Genomic DNA, 17,318 nt, shown 5'->3' with positions numbered 1-17,318 from the left:
GGAAGGAAGGAAGGAAGGAAGGAAGGAAAAGAAAGAAAAAGGAAAGATATATTTGGTTAGCTCTTGCAATAATCCAACATTAAAACTGACCGACAGAAGCAACAAAATCCCTTTGCAGTGGGCTGAGGTTGTACAGCTAAGTGGCAACTATCTCTTCCACCAGTCACCTCTCCACATAAAGGGCTTTACTGTTACACAGAGAGCTTAAGGATAAGCTTAAGGATGAGCACATAAGAAATTATGTGCTCGGTGTTGGCCTGACTCTACTTTCTTGAAGTCATTGGTAAAACTGTAATTGATTTAGAAGAAATTCTCCCCTCTACTCAGATTCACCTTATTACCACAGTAAAGTGCTTCTAGTAGCAATACCATTATCCATGGACATAACCAACATAACCCAGCAAGTGAGACAGTTCCATGACCATTTGGTCCTCATGGGAGACTTCAACTTCCCTGATACCTGTTGGAGGGACAACACAGCAGGGCAGAAGCAATCCAGGAGGTTCCTGGAGTATGCTGATGACAAATTCCTTCTCCAAGTGGTAGAGGAGTAAACGAGGAGAGGTGCTATGCTGGACCTCATTCTCACCAACAAGCAAGGGCTGGTGTGGAATGTGAATCTCAAGGGCATATTTGGTTACAGGGACTATGAAATGGTGGAATTCAAGACTCTTAGGGTAGCAAGGAGGGCACACAGTAAGCTCACTACCCTGGACTTTGTGAGAGCAGACTTTGGTCTCTTCAGCAATCTGCTTGATAGAGTGTCATGGGGTAAAGCCCTAGAGGGAACAGATGTCCAATAAAGCTGGATAATATTCAAGGATCACCTTCTACAAACTCAGGAGTAATGCATCCCAACAAAGAGGAAGTCAGGAAAAAATGGAGGAGGCCCACAATGGATGAAGAAAGAGCTCCTGGCCAAACTCAAACACAAAAAATGAAGCCTACAGACTATGGAAGCAAATGAAGATATCCTAGGAGGATACAAAGAAATCGTCTGAGCAGCCAGGGATCAGGTTAGGAAAGCTAAAGCCCATTTAGAACTAAGTCTGGCCAGGGACATCAAGAGCAATAAGAAAGGCTTCTATAAGTACATCAGTGATAAAAGGAAGACCAAGGAAAATGTGGGCCCTGTACAGACAGGAACAGGAAAACTGGTTATCTGCAATATTAAAAAAGATGACATACTCAACGATACTTTTGCTTCAGTCTTCACCAGCAAGTGCTCTAGCCGTAGTTCCCAAGTCACAGAAGGCAAACGCAGGGACTGGGAGAATGAAGAACCTCCCAAGGCTGGAGAAGATCAGGTTCAAGACCGTCTAAGAAAACTGAATGTGCACAAGTCCTCAGGACATGCATCCAAGGGTCCTGAAGGAACAAGTGGATGAAGTTGCTAACACATTATCCATCATATTTAAGAAGTTGTGGCAGGACGGTGACATTCCCACTGACTGGAAAAGGGGGACATTACCCCCATATTTAAAAAAGGAAACCCTGGGGAAGTAAAGGCTGGTCATTATCTCCTCTGTCCCTATAGAGATCATGGAGTAGATCCTCCTGGAAACTATGCAAAGGCACATGGAAAATAAGGAGGTGATTGGTGACAGCCAACATGACTTCACTAAGGGCAGATCGTGCCTGACAAATCTGGTGGCCTTCTACCACAGGGTTATAGTGTTGATTGATATGAGCAGAGCAACTGATGTCATCTACCTGGACTTGTGCAAAGCATTTGACACTGTCCCACACAACATCCTTGTCTCTAAATTAGAGACATGGATATGACAGATGGACCACTCAGTGGATAAGGAATTGGCTGGATGGTTGCACTCAAAGAACTGCAATTGATGTCCACGTGGAGACCAGAGATGAGTGGTGTTCCTCAAGTGCTGGTATTGGGACTGGTATTAATTAACACATTTATCAGTGACATGGACAGTGGGCTTGAATGCACCCACAGCAGGTTTGCCGATGACACCAAGCTGTGTGGTGTGGTCGACATGCTGGAGGGAAGGGATGCCATCCAGAGGGACCTGGGCAGACCTGAGAGATGGGCCTGTGCGAACCTCATGGAGTTCAACAAGGCCACAAGAAAGGTCCTGCACCTGGGCCGGGGCAATCCCAAACACAAACACAGGCTGGGCTGAAAATGGATTGAGAGCAGTTCTGAAGAGCAGGATCTGGGGGTATTGGGTGACAAGAAGCTCAATATGAGCCAGAAGTGTGCGTTTGCAGCTCAGAAAGCCAACTGTACCCTGGGCTGCACCCTTTACTCTGCTCTTGTGAGACCTCACCTGGAGTGCTGTGTTAAACTCTGGGGCCCCCAGCACAAGAAAGACATGGACCTGTTAGAGGGGGTCCAGATGAGGGACACGAGGATGATTAGAGGACTGGAGCACCTCTCCTATGCTGAGGGAGTTAGGGTTGTCCAGTTCAAAGAAGAGAAGGCTCCAGAAGGACCTTATAGGAGTCTACCAGTACCTAAAGGGGACCTACCAGAATGCTGAAGAGGGAGCTGAAGAGGAGCCCCATCCCTGGAAGTGCCCAAGGCCAGGCTGGATGGGGCTTTGGGCAACCTGGTCTAGTGTCCCTGCCCATGGCAGGAGGGTTGGAACTAAGCGATCTTTAAGGTCCCTTCCAACCCAAACCATTCTGTGATTCTATGAACTACACATGCAGCCATCATTTATCACACTTCTATCTCACACCCTCTTCAGAGTAAAAAGAGGTGTACAATATGTACCAGTGTAAGATGGAGTGTTCTTTTCTTAGTTTGGCAGAAAAGATTCTGGAATATTTTTATAAATATGTACTCTGAGAATATTTAGATAAAAGCTAGGTCAAACAAACTTTGCGTTTCGTTAGGACCATAGTTAAACTCGCTGGCATCTTTGCCTCTTGCAGAATTTCATTCTGAGCCTGTATCCATCTCTGTGAACAGGTTGTTACCCTCCAATGTGCTTTGCAATTGTGTTGGAGAACTTTGTTGGATCAAGTGTTCAACTGCAGTCTTCAAGTCAGAGCAGTTTTTAAAAATCTTGTCCCAGGCTCTGAAGCACCTTTAAGACAAAGGCTAAAACTGCATTTGCTTTAAACAGTTTTCCACAGGAAGCTACAGCGCAAGGAAGAAGGTAAAATGACCATACTTATTGTTACTTGGTTTGATAGATCAAACCCCCTGGTATTCTTAAATTTCAGCCTTTTCATACATGCTAAGAGATTCACATCCAAGACATTTTTTTTTTAATTTTTTTTTCTTTAAATCTCGGTGAGAACATTTGACTTTGAGAAACTGCTGGCTCAAATGCATCCAGGATGAGCTTCTCCATATTATCATACTTCTTTGTACTTAAGAGGGAAAGGAAGATTGTTTTTTGAAAAACATATTGTTTCTTCATCCCAGGTCAAAATTGGATTTTGTAATATAGGAAACACATAAATTGAATTTATAAGCCTTGATTCAAGAGTTGATTCAGAATTCACCTCCATCAAGGTTTTACAGGGAATGAATGTTATGAATTGTATGTGTTCATGTATGCTGTTCACTGACAGATACAGATGGAGCATAAGTAAAATTAAGACAATACTAAGCACTAACAAAATTCCTTTGGTTAATTTTCAGTTTCTAAGCTTGTATGTTTTTATAGTCTTTGCAAGACTTGTATTGCGTTTTTATTTTTTATTTTTTTGGGAAATCTTTAAAGTAAACACAGTTTGGGCAGATCCTCAGCTACTAAATATACGAGAAAAATGCTTACTGATATTAGTGACTAAAGTCTCTAAAAGACATCATCATCAGAAAACTTTGCATGATCTAATTTATTTCTACTCTAATACAGAATACAAATGAACACTGAGCACCTTAATTTTGCATTTGTACATATACAAAGGCAGGCTTGTTCAGAACCATAGTTGACTGTATTGTTCCAATGACTTCAAGAACACTAAACCAAATGTATATCAGTCAAGCAGCAGCTCAAAAAGCCTATAATTAGTAACTGCAAGTATTTTTTAGAAAGGAACAGTGAAACTAGTATGGAATAAAAATCTCTCAAGACAGTAGCAGTATGACATATTCAGTCTGTTGCAGTGAATGGAAAATATACTTTGGTCCTGGTTGCAATGTATTTTTGTACCAGAGTGAAGTTCCCATGCACATAACCAGCACAAAGCCAAAAAAAATAGGCTACAGAACAGGAAAGGATATTGCTACGCTTATATTTTAAGTATACATATTTAACTTGTCACAGTAATGTCTAAGCATAAGGATATCTGGTATTTGGAATATATCTATAGGCCCACTGAAAGGATATGGTTAATTTCACTTCAGAAGGGAGACTATAAGAAATAAGTATAATATCAGAACTGTAATATGAAGATTTGAGCATGCTAGAACAGCCAAATCACAGAGAAATTTATCATACTTTTCTTTTTGCCATCCAACTCTTTGCAGAATTAATATGGATCATAGAATCTAACCATGGACCATGAGTTACTGTAGGGTTCACACCATGATCCATGGTTTGTAGTTACCATGTGGCAGGATCGTAATCCCTCTGCTGCATTAGAGCCGTTTAATGTGCAGCTTTGGCAAAGTCTACGATCATACTATTGAATTGCAAATAATTTCACTAAAGATGCCTATTCCTCAATGAAAAGTTCTTGATTGTTTCTTTTTGATGCTGAGATGCCCCTTTTCCAAAGAGATGTTATTAAACTTGGATTGCAATTAAATATATTTCTAATTTTATGTTCTGGACATCTAAAAACCTTAATTACATACCTTATGTACTATAATACAGTTACTGGCACATGTATTTTATCCATCTTTATATATATATAAGACATATATAGCTTCTCAAACATTTAATGCATTTCTTAGAAAATCCTTTTATAACATTGAAAAAAAAAAGATGTTTCAACAGCAACTTTTGTGAGATCTACTGTCACTAACTATAGCAGCTTTAAACTTGACTTTCACTTTGTATACTCCACATTCGCTTTTAATTAAGGCCTGCTATACCACAAAATATAGGTTCACTTCATTCAGCAATTCTCTTCAGATTCAAAACTGTCAAACTGCATTGTACACAGAATTTCTTATTTATTTGCCCTTCCACATTAGAATCCCAAGTCACTTTGAATTTTGTCATGTAGAATTAATATGGACCTATCTTACCTTTCATGTGTTCCACATAGCAATACACATCATAAGTTTCATTAGGAAAACGACGCCCATATGTTCTGACTCCTTTTTTTCCCATTTTGTCTCCAAAACAGCCAATTCTTGGATGTCTAATTGGATACCTGAAATGCAGCATGTTCATATTTATTATTATGGCAAGTCAGCACATTAAGTCTGTACAGGCTAAGCATATTAATTTGGAGAAGCACTCTCAAGGGGCCTTTTAAATATCTCACCTAACAGTCTGGTCAGACAACCAGCCAGCATCACATTGTTCAAATCCATCTTCGTAGGCTGCTTTCAGTTGCTCTGGGCTTGCTATGACAGCACCATTGTCCAGACAAGTCTGCTGAGCTTGTGTAAAATTCAGAGTGTACCTGCTGGTTGCTGCACGATAGTGAAATACAACACCTGAAAAGATAACAAGCTCAGATTAGTGACACATCTTACATCACTTCTGCAATCATCATTATATTCTAACTTTACCTGTATATTGTTACAATGCTGAAAACAGATGGGTACAATTAAAACACCAGAAGGCTACGAGATATTCCGTCATATAAATGATGTCTCCCCCTCTAGTGGCTGCTACCAGTAATTATATGACACCCTATGTTAAAACAGTTGGAACTATACTCAGAGTACGCAGAAGAAGTAACGAAACCATGTAAGTATTTTCACTGGTGTGTTACAGAAAATGATGATCAAAAGGAAGACCATACACTAAGTACATCCATGGCACCACACAGTCACCGTGACTGGTCAGCCAACTGCACTGTAGGCATGACACGTATGCTATGGGTGCTACCTGATGCGTTGGCTTATTGGCCCATCCACTTGCGAGTCAAACTGTGTTACTAGGCAAGACTAAGCACATCTAGTCATCAGAAAAAGCAGGATTAAAACCAGACTTTCCTAAGCAGCCAGCTGCAGTAGCTGCATGCAGAAATGCCAAGAAGGAACAGTGCATCCCTTGAGGTCTGATAGCTGCAGTGAGGCACATGGCCAACAGTGACACCAAAAAATTTGTGCTTCTGATACTGTTTTGATCATTGGTTATGGCCCCGATGTCTGTTCCTGTGCTTTCAAAGCTTACTACAAATGTGACATTTATAAACATAAGTCTGTTAGTCAATTCTTCATAACTAGGTTTTCCTGCACACAGTGCAAGTGAAACAGACAAAACAAAGCTTGCTTTTGTTTGGGGCCTTTCTGGTTCTGGAAAGAATCTAGACAATTTCCAAAGTTGCTTGAACATGTCAGATGTTTGGAGAGGCGGAGGTAGAGTTAAGATGGTTTTGGTTAAGATGGGTTCTGTTGAGGAGACACATTCTGTTTTCTATATACATATAATTCCCACTGAATTTGGTAACAGCTGTGCATGCACACCTAAAACAACCCATAAAGGGTGCCAACTGTGAGGTGGCAGAAAACACATCGTCCATCTGGCAAAATCACTTTCCTCTTTATCGCTAGTATCTCTTACAGTTTAGCATCAAAAGGATGCCTCCTGATGATGGCTGAAAAATAACTTTTAACCTCATTTATTTCACTCTTAAAATATTCAGAAGCATTATAACATCATAAACCACTACACAGAATGTCTACAAAACAGGAAAATAAATCTTTATTTCATTTTTCCAATCATTTTATTTAAGTATTTCATGATGAGGAAATAACATACTGTAATATGGTCCAGAAAAATGGAGGCATTGTGGCAATAATGAATTTAATGACAAGTTTTTGTTATTAGAGCATTGTTGAAGGATGGAAGAAGTCTGTTAATTTACTACTTAGTAGTAATATGGGTAACTTAGTAAAGCGGTAATTCAAGAGGTTCCAGTGTATTTAGATTTTTTTTATTTTTATTTTTTATTTTTTCTCTTACGGACCAAGTCAGTAAAATTGTGCCATTATCAGAGGTCTGAATATGGCCAATATGTAGAAAATACACATTTTTCTTCATATCATGTTTTGCTTAGAAAGTTTCTCAAATGAAAATAGAACACATTTCACAGACAGGGAAGGCAAACCTCAATCATCAGACACCAATTTTCATCAAAGCTACTAGCAGAGAAACAGGAAACGGAAGAGGAAACATTGTGAACCCCCCCGATTTCATTATTCAGTATGGACCCACACACCAGCTGCAGCCACTAGCTGGAACTTCACAGACCACTACAGTCCCTATAAAATGTCTTTTCAGATCTGCTGACAGAATCCATAATGCACAGTGTTTCTTCCAAGCGATGATGTAATTTCAGCTTCAAATGAACACAAGTGTCGAACTGGCAAAGGCAGCAAGTGAAGAACACATCTTGAAAAATTAGGGCTATGTTTATATTCATAAATTAAATATTCCAGGTGCCCACTATTCCATCATCAAGACAGTTAAGCGGTTAGACTAGCTCAGTGCATTACTTGGCCCAGGCACCGTAACACCCTTCCAAACAATTTCTGGGCAGACATCAGGAGTTAGCAAAGCCCAGGAACAACTTCCAGTGGGCACCTTCATGCCCTCCTAGGAGCCAAAAGAACATAATTGTGTGGATGGGGCCACACCACTCCAGATGGCCTCAGTGTTACACCACGGTCTCGAGCCAGCACATTTTCTTACTAATGTAAACTCTCTGCAGTGGGAGACACTGAAAGTGAATGTCAGAGGGAGAGCTTTTCCAGCTCCTGTACCTCTGTACTTTCTCTGTTGTAGGGCATCCTCCATTGCCTGGTGAAGGCAAATTTATGGACCATTTGTGTTGCCTTAAGTTGTGCAAAACTTTATTTATATATGCATGTCTGTACATATGTACATGTGTGTGTATAGCAGTATTTTGGCTTTGTGTACCCCAAGCCACACAGTCCCTTAGCCCCTGTCCATCACAGAACACTACCTTACAACATGAAAAGTTAGAAAACAGCAACTAATTACCTTTGGAATAATTAAAAGCTTAAAGTAATAAAAATATTACTTAGAGATTTTTTTAAGCTGTGGTATGCATTATTTATTTTAATTTATTAGGTACCTAGTAACATGGTCAACACTGTGGGCCAGCTACTCGTGGTGTAAATCAGCACAGCTCTCTTCAGTGGTACAAGAGTAAATGAAAAAACGAGGTTCAATTGACCTGCTTGGTACCTGGGGTCTAGACGTAAGAAACGGGCAAATTTTATATAGCTCACAATGGAAGTGGATAAAACATTTACCCTGAATCATAAGTATGAACCTGTAATATTCACAAGCTGGCCATCTTGACCTGATTGAAGGTTATTGTACCAATAATATACAATATTTGACACTGAGTATTACTCAGAGTCAAACCAGGAATGCACAAGTATGTGAAGCACTTTGCTCATTTGGTTTATCATTTTAATAATAACTAAAACATATTTTGTATAAATTTAGATTCATTGCCTGTAATATTTTTCCCCCGCAAGTTTGCTTAACTGATGTAACATGACTTCATCCAGGCACTGCTTTTCAGTACAACAGGTTCATTAACTTAGCACAAGACAGCAACATATTTGTCTGAAATCACTTTTTTTTTTTTTTTTTAAAAAAAAGTTTCAGACTGCCTAAATATATGAGTGCATTCTCAGCAACCAGTTACCTTGCTTCTTGTTTCCTACTTGGTGAAAGTAACTACTGCCCTTCTTGGCTGGCATAAGTGTGGGCTCTCTGCAATACCTGAATAAGGCAGGACTAAAGAGTTAATGTGACTGCCAATTTAAAGGAGCTTTTACAGTGCTGAGAAAACGCCTTTGGTCATTTGTAAATCCTGGAAAGGAACTTGGGGAATGCTTTGTTCTCCTCACCCTGATCCAAAAGGTAAACTTCACCTATTCTCAGAGTTTAAGGCTCCTCCATTTCCAGTGAGGAGCTAAAGGACATAAAAGAGCCTACAAGATGAATGGGAAGGAGGACATGTATGTATAAGCCTGTGCAACAGCTGCAATAATTAGAAGACCCCCTGGGGCTAAGAAGATTAAAGTGCAGGACTTTCATTGTTTCAGTTAGACAGAGAGAAGGGGGAAAAATCCATTGTCCGAGTTTTTGCACTTTAAAACATTTGTAAAGGATTTTTTCCCTTTGTCTATTTGCTCTCTGAAAGAAAAGGCAAGAAAGGAGTTACCCTAGGAACAAATAAAGCAACTGGAAAACAGTATCATGTTGTCGCTGAACATCTGGCAAACAAAGTCAGTCTAATTACAGGAAAGAGCAGCAGTGTCTGCAAGAAAGGGCACTCATAGGAAAGTAATTTGTAGCATCCAAAATTCACTTCTTCTATCTGAACAAAAGAGAATGTCTTTTACTCACTCACCTCTGCCTTACACCAGGGAACGAAAGTGTGAAGTATTTCACTTTTAACAAACTAGGACTTCCCTGGGTAAGAGACTCGTTCTATGGTTTCACACCTTTGGGCTACAGCTTTGCTTTATTACTTGCCAGGGTATCATGATGCAACACCCCCTGGGATGGCAGGGGAAGGAGTCCTCCAAGATGGTTCTTGTCTTACTGTGGCTAACAAACGACAGTTCACTTTCGCTAGTGAGCTCACACTGCTGCAACATGCCCACGTGGAGTCACATAAAGCCTAAATTTCAGAAGTAGTCTCATACAGCAAAGAGTACCTAAAGAGAAAACATTCTGATGGTAGTGGTCATACTGTTAATTTTTAGGTCCAAGCCTTAGTCACAGTGGTGCAGATCCTTCAAATAGCCCTCACTGCCAAAGCTACCTGAGTTCCGCACAAATTCAGTGATCCTTCTTGCTTTTAATGCAGAAAACAACTTACATGACAAATACATGCCAAAACAGAGGCAACAGCAGTGAGCACTGTATGAGAAGGAGGAAGAGCACAGCATTTTCAGCTTTCTGCATGAAAAATTCAGCTGTGTTTCTCATTCGAGGCTTTGCACCCATTTTCTGGCCTGTCTTATGCTCTGGCAACCTGAGATGAACAGGGCTGCATTGCATCAGCAGGAGATCAGTTGCCAAATGCCTCCAGGATCCTCTGAGTGTGCAGAGAAAAAGTACGCACCAACTGCTCTGCTCCATCCTCCTGCTCTCCAGGAGCAAAGATTTATTGCACCAACTCACACATTGCTCCTCTGTGCAAAATCTTTGCCTCCATCCTCATGGACTAACGCAACAGCTTGCAGGTGTATGCAGGATCCTCCAAACAAGCTGTTCCAGAGAAGGAAAGCAGCTGATGCTGAGCATTACCTGCGTTTTTCTTGGGGATGATTTGCCGAAGTGGAGAACTGGGTTACTGCATCTGCATCACCTCTGAATAGATCACCTGCCTTATTACCTCTGCACTTGGCCACACGAGCGTTCACCGAGGCCAAGGCACTCATATCAACATTAAAATTATTTAAGATTTAAAAACAAAAAATACACAGCTCCTCTCAGAGCTGCCCTCATGTTGGGTGATGACTGACAGGAAAAAAATCAGCGCAGCCATTCGTGTCAGCCTCTGCAGGACCCTCTGCAGGTCCTCCAGCCGACCACATGCATCAGCCACCGCTTCCACAGTTGCTACACCAGGGCAAGGACAGCTGGACCACAGCATTCTCCTCCCTGCCCCTGAGGTGCCCTGTGCTCAGACTCAGCTCTTTCTGACCCTGAAGTCAGTTCCCCTCTCCCTCCCTTTGATGGCCATTATTCATTGTGCTCTTTCCTCATAGCTAAGGGAGCTAGAGGTTCCTTAGCATCACTCACTTGGGAGAGTAAAGTACAAGCTTAAAAATGAAGCAGACAATTTTCATTTAGTTCTCAAGGAAGCATGGAGTTTCATCATCAACAGGTGATAAAGTTTAAAGACAGATAAATCTAAAAGATTAAAAAAAATCTCTTCAAATGCCATACTTCAGCAATAATAAAGGGGAGTTCTGGCTTTAGAGAGAATAAATCAATTAGATTGTCAACACACAATCTCTCAGGGCTCAGAGCACAATTGAGCGGCAGTGTTCCCACATTGGAAACAACTCCCATTTATTATCATTATAATGCCTGTAAGAAAGAAGAGTTTGCATAAAAATGAAAATGTGAATTACCATCTACTCTGCCTCCCTAATTGCTGCTTCTTCCCATTTAGGAGGCCAGTATTTTAAGCCCAAGAGTTTCCTTACTGTTTTTTTTTTTTTTTTTCAAACCTAATTTGTAAAAGGCTTCTCAGACATGCAGTGGATTCAAAGAGAAACTAACAAAAGAAGGCCGATGAAAACAGGGGACTCCTGAAACATCAGTAAGAAAAGGGTAACACTATTGCTAAAACATACTCACTGACAAGACGAGTATTTAATCACAAGATAAAAAAGGGCAAGAAAACTGAAGGATCATATTTGCCACTTCAAACCTGCAGACATCTCCAAGATAGATAATCAAAAAACACTTTTTCATTTTGTTTACACTTGGTCATCTATATTGCTTTTTAATATTCCATTTCATAGCACCACACAAAATGACAATTTCATTAAATGTTCAATTATGTTTAAGAATGAAGGATACTGTTACTCTGCATTTCTAAGTCAGCTTTTTATGAGGTATTATGAAACTATTTTATACAAGTGGACTTTATTATACCTAGAGAAAGGGATCAAACATGGAAATAGAGAGGCAGAATAACACTTTTATTAAATCCTTTGCAGGATTCAACTCACCTAAGTTTGCTTGCCTAAAGGTTAGGAGTCTCGTTCACATTATCCATCTAAGTCTCCCTGTTCAGGGAAGAGGGATATGGTCTGCCAGAGAGCTCATCTCACCCACAACCCTCATCAGAGAGGAGCTGTGAGTAGCACGAGCCAACATGCTTAGCCTTGGCCAGGCACCTGAGTTTAAATTGCTGAAGGTAAAACTTATCCTACGCCATTTTCCTGTTTCCTGATTTCACACCTAGCAGCCAACTCACAGTTGTGGAATCGTGATTGGTAAACTATTAGTGGGCAAGCAAATACTCAGGGATGATCGTCAGAGGGCCTGAAGATCATTGCCTACTGGTAGTTAACCTCTACCTTGTTTCTATTGACATGTCTCTACTGGGATACTGGTGAAATCCCCCAGTGCCAAGAAGCAGCTAGAAGTGGGAAGGGAGAGGAAGCTAACAAGAATGGAAAACCATCTCTCCTCGTTATCTGAAGGTTTCTAGTGCTTGGGATTTTCAGGTAACGGCGGCAAGGAAATAACGAGGAATGGAGGAAAAAATAACTTTGAGCATCCAAAAATTATGATAATAGAGTAGAATAGATCAGCTGGAAGGGGCCTACAAAGACCAAGCACAACTACCAAGGGCTCCTAACATGAGACAGTTTGTAATGTGGGTTTAATAATATCAATAACAAGAAGGATTCTGAAGATAAACTCAAAACACATTAGAAAAATAAAATTGCAAGAACTGACAAAGAAAGAACTGTTTCTGAGAAAAGGGGAAAATTTCAAGCAGAAAAGTATAAAGGCTGCAGAGGAGACAACACCTCAAAGGAAAAACAAACACGAACGACATGTGTTCTGCATATTCCACTTTTTGTAAGAGCTCCAAGTGCATAATACTGCAGGACTGTTAGATCTATTTTGAACGCAAAAGCTTCCTGTCTGAGAAGTCGATGTAATTATAGCAGCAAGCAGGGTGTAAGGAAAGTATTTCCCACAATTAGTGACAGGAAAAGAGGTATCCAGTGTGACGAAACTGCCCTTCTGCACGAGACTGCGGACCTGCCGGCACTGGCTCCTTCCCCGGCCTCAAGGACAGCTCCGTGGTTGCCAATAACTAGCAGGGTAGGCATCTGGTGGCTCCAAGGCTTCCTGTGTCAACTAAAATTAAGTGTTTCCCTCCCTTCTCTTACGCTTTCACCAGCTGTGAAATGAAAATAGTAATGTGCAGGGTATGTTTCAGTCTAACCGCACGGATCTTTGGGATGAAATACTCAAAGTGCCTGATAAGTCATGCAAACGGGCAGTCTCGCTTGATCTTGGGATTAATGAAGGCATATATCACGGCACGTACCATTGTTACTTGCAATGCCAAAGGAACCAGATTAAGTGACCCAGCATGTCCTTCTGGCCCTGTGTTGCTGCCTTCCCAGTAATTTATTAACTTGATTTAATGTACAGAACAGCATTGTTACTTAAAGAATAGAAATAGAAGAATGTTGCTTTCTGAAGCATCAGTAACACTACTTCTACCTCTAAATTGTCGCCACACAGTCAGTTTGGCAAAAGCTTCCAACTGAGTAATTCTGCTTTACTTTGGGTTTCAGCTGTATGATGAAGCAGTTTACTTTAACATTAGCTGAACCACAGTAACCACTTTGTCCACACACTTAATTCACTGAAAAGGTGAAGCAAAACATGTCTCTCAGACCTCTGAGAAAGAGTGTTACTCAAATGCACTTTGTCTTTCACTCTATGAGCCTGGAATGTGCAAGTTACCAAAACTGGTGATAGTCTTACCCGGGCTTTATGGGGCTCCGCGCAAACACCAGCTCCAGCTCTGCTTGGAAGAGTGGACCAAAACAGAGTGCTGAACCACCCCACATGTCACCTCGAAAGTTACCGCGATTAACATGGAAAGAGGATTCTCCCATAGTGTGCTAACAACAGGCGATGAAGTATGCACACAGAGAACACACCTCTCTCCTTTGGCAATTGTTATTATTTTGGGGTGCAGGCTCAAAAATTTGATGTAATCAAATTAAATTACATTACATTTGTGACAAACTCGTTTCCCTTTGTTATCTTCTTTTTAAGATAAAAGTTGAATTTCCAAGCATGCAGAAACCCTTACTGAAATGAGGGCATAACATTTGAGTGACAACACTAATATGAAATCTTTAAAAGTCTGATAAATGCCATTTGTAGTTAATGTAGAAAATGGAAAATCAAGTGCAAAAATGATAACTTAACAATGCTGTTTTCTGTGTGGGTCAAGATCTGGCTTCTTCACCCCGAATTTTGACATTAAAGTAATCACAGAAAAAAGTAGTTTCAGAGAGAAAATGGTGTGTGTGAAACTTTCTTTATATTCCAAAAAGACCTGAATTGTGCATCTCATCGCAGTGTTCTGCAGGAACACTAACACAAGGTAAAGTATTGCCATAAATCATCTGATATTTTATTGTAGTGAACATCTGCTGCTCCTGGATATAGCTATGTAGTCAAGGGAGCACTTGAAAAGGAAGAAGGAATGCCAGGTACATTCATTAGTGAAAAATAATGTTCAAACCAGGATTTCTTTTGCTTTTGCCATTAGTACTAAACAGCTTACGAAGTTATAAAGACATTAATAGTTATACTGATTTATTGTATTTCCAAATTAAGACCACACCTTCAAAACCTTCCATTGAATAGACGCCAAAAGACTGCTAAAGTTAGGTTTGACATACTGGACAAACAACGCAGTATTAAGCTTACCAAAAATCTTAGCCAAAGCCATGTCTTTCAAAAGCAGATACTAATGTTTGTTTGGAGGTTCAATCACTTGAGTAAATACCCAACTTTCAGAAAACACCTGAGTGCAAAGAAGCACAAGGCAGAGTCCAAACCAATGCTTGTGCAAGCTGGTACATCTACACAGCACAGTGTTCTCCTAAGTGGAGTAATTTGGGCCCAGACTTTGCACTGACATGGCACAGTGCCTGGGCTAGCATGTCCTGCCTTTCAGCAGTTTATTACTTCAGGCTTAGTGCCAAACTGACAGGGCTATACAGCATCAGGCTCTGGAGCAGTCTACGCTGTACTTATGCTGTAAAAACAGGATCTTAGGAGAAGAACACCTATAGATCCAATGCTCCTTTTGCCATTTACACTCTATTTAAAGCCCTGTCTCTTCTGTTTCTTTATAAGAAAAATTCTCTTCCTCAAAGTTTTGGAGGCTATTTCCTTCTAGTGCTTGCAAGCCAACTATTAGCCCTGGATCTTCTACATGGAAGAATATTAGCTGCCTTCTCCCTATGTGTTTTCATGCAGCTGCTGGCAGATGATTCTCCAACCTATACAACAATAATTATGGGAACAAAAGAAACTCTTCCTTTGTGCTTGATGCTCCTATCACAAAAAGAGTGGTCCTCAGTTTAGACAGGGCAAGTGGCAAGAGAAGCCAGCCACAGCTCCATTAGGGCAAGGCAGTTGCTTCTTTTCATTCTACAGAAACTATTATAAAGAAACTACTTCTGCCCACCAAGTCTGTCTTCTTGTAAAGACACTGATGTTTTCAAATAGATGTATTATATTATGTCCCATGGTTCAAAAGGACTGGTTTAGGAAAACTTTAGAAGTATCTGCTAAAAACAAATTGTAAAAGCAGGAGCTCATCTTGCAAAGAATATAAAACCAATCAAAGAATCGAACTACTATGGGAACAAGTGAAGGGCATTTGTTCCAAGAATCAAAAGTAGCCTCCCAAAAGGTGTAACTGAGAAATGGGAAAGCCACAGGCTGGAAAAGATTCTTAAAAATAAACAAGACAAGAATGGAACAAGTCAACACTTAAAGAAGGACAACTTGCTAAAGATGGTCCTTTCAATGCCTTCAAGTTACATGGTAATTATTAGCTTTTGCCATGCTGACTGTAATCACTGCTGACTACAAATGAAAAACATAAATCCTTACCATCAACGGCCAATGATACAATGCCTTGTGTGTCCTCAACTCCATACATCACATCACAGCGATACACCCCTGCATCACTCGCACGCAGCTTAGAGAAAGTCAGCGAAGCATCACCAGTCTCCTCTGAATGGGTTGGAACAGACACCCTGTCTTTGTAGTTTTGGCCTATTTTGATGTTCCCATTCTGGGCCACCAGGACTGTGGTTTCTTTTGCATCTTTTCCACTTTTATCCAGTTCAACCTTTGACCATTTGATTCGAAGATATTCAGCTGCGTAGCTGGAGGCTATAGTGGGTGTGGTTGAAAAGAAGCATGGCAGGACTGAAGTTCCAGACAGGGATCCTTTCACCAGGGTTTTTTTTTCTGCTTTAACTAGAAGAGGGAGGGGAAGAGAAAGGAGATATTGCATTAGTGGACCAGCAAAATCAGAAACATACATTTCATTGGTATTTAATGACTAACAGAATTTCAAGACCAAAATTCTATGAACCTTAGCTGGTTCATAACAGGTCTGATCATTGTAAGGTAAAAAAAGTTTGTACCAACATCGTCAGCCCTTTGTTGAGCCCCTTCCTGTCTGGACAAATTGGGGCATTTAGGGGAGCTACTGACTTTTACTCCTTGTCTTACCTCAAAACAGCATGTTCATGTGCTCACATCCTAGAAGTATGCAAAGTCATAGGCTGTTCCACATTGCATCCCTTATACCATTAGTCTTTCAAGGGTTAACTCTTTTTATTGCATACATGCTGAAACAAAAGCCTTTCCAGTTACATCCTCCCAACTAGTCATTCTTTCAAAATTATTTCCTTGTAGCCTAGGGGCCATTAACACATTGCAGAAATGAAGTATTTTAGGATGTTAAAGCAAAAAAGGAAGCAAAGTGTGCAGAAAGTCCCTGCTTGGCTCAAACTTGACTTGATAGGACCTTTATCATGTTTATGACATCTCCAGCTGCAAACACTTTACAGTGAAATGCTTCCATCTGACAATATCCTGAGGGGAAAGTTGACTACTGTTCATCCAACCTGCACACAGCAACTGTCTGAAGACAGGATTTCAGTTAGATTTATTTTCTGTGTCATGTTATTTCACCATATTTAATGGCTTAATGAAGATTAAAAGCTGACATGTAATAGAACCTATATCTCCTCTTTCACTGACCTGCACTCACACATTTCTTCAAAGGCTGAAAATGATGATCAGCAATTTTAAGTCAGCTAAGATTCATGATGTTTAGAAATAAAATATCTTCAAATACCAGCCACCAGCACAGTGAAATAAGAGACACCAGCATATGAACATTACCTAGTTATTTATCTATCGTCTATTCACAAAAGGAGTAGAATATTTTGAAACACAAAAGAGAGAAAGAGAAAGGAAAAAAAAGAAAAACCGCTTATTGATTATTTTAACAGCAACAGATGACATTATGTAGCATAAAGAATTTAATAGTATCTTGTAAAACAGTTCAATACAACAATCACCAGCATATTGGCTATGCATTTTGATAATAAAGAACTAATT

At 40.3% G+C, this 17,318-nt stretch overlaps 1 protein-coding gene across 4 annotated transcripts in view; it reads right to left on the bottom strand.

Moving 5' to 3' along the window:
- The window catches only part of VCAN (versican), a 117,337-nt gene that overhangs the window by 84,264 nt on the left and 15,755 nt on the right, over positions 1-17,318 (bottom strand). For all 4 annotated transcript variants that reach the window (XM_080573581.1, XM_080573584.1, XM_080573582.1 and 1 more), the window contains exons 4-6: positions 15,792-16,163; positions 5,422-5,596; positions 5,180-5,307 (exon numbers count right to left, since the gene is read on the bottom strand). In XM_080573581.1, the coding sequence (XP_080429707.1) occupies positions 5,180-5,307; positions 5,422-5,596; positions 15,792-16,163 (675 nt within the window). The remainder of the gene's footprint in view (positions 1-5,179; positions 5,308-5,421; positions 5,597-15,791; positions 16,164-17,318) is intronic.

The sequence above is a fragment of the Anser brachyrhynchus genome, assembly GCF_964034855.1.
Source record: "Anser brachyrhynchus genome assembly, chromosome: Z".
In the NCBI taxonomy this organism is placed as follows: Eukaryota; Metazoa; Chordata; class Aves; order Anseriformes; family Anatidae; genus Anser; species Anser brachyrhynchus.
The sequence above is the reverse complement of the archived record's forward strand: the minus strand, read 5'-3'. Positions and strand labels throughout refer to the sequence as shown.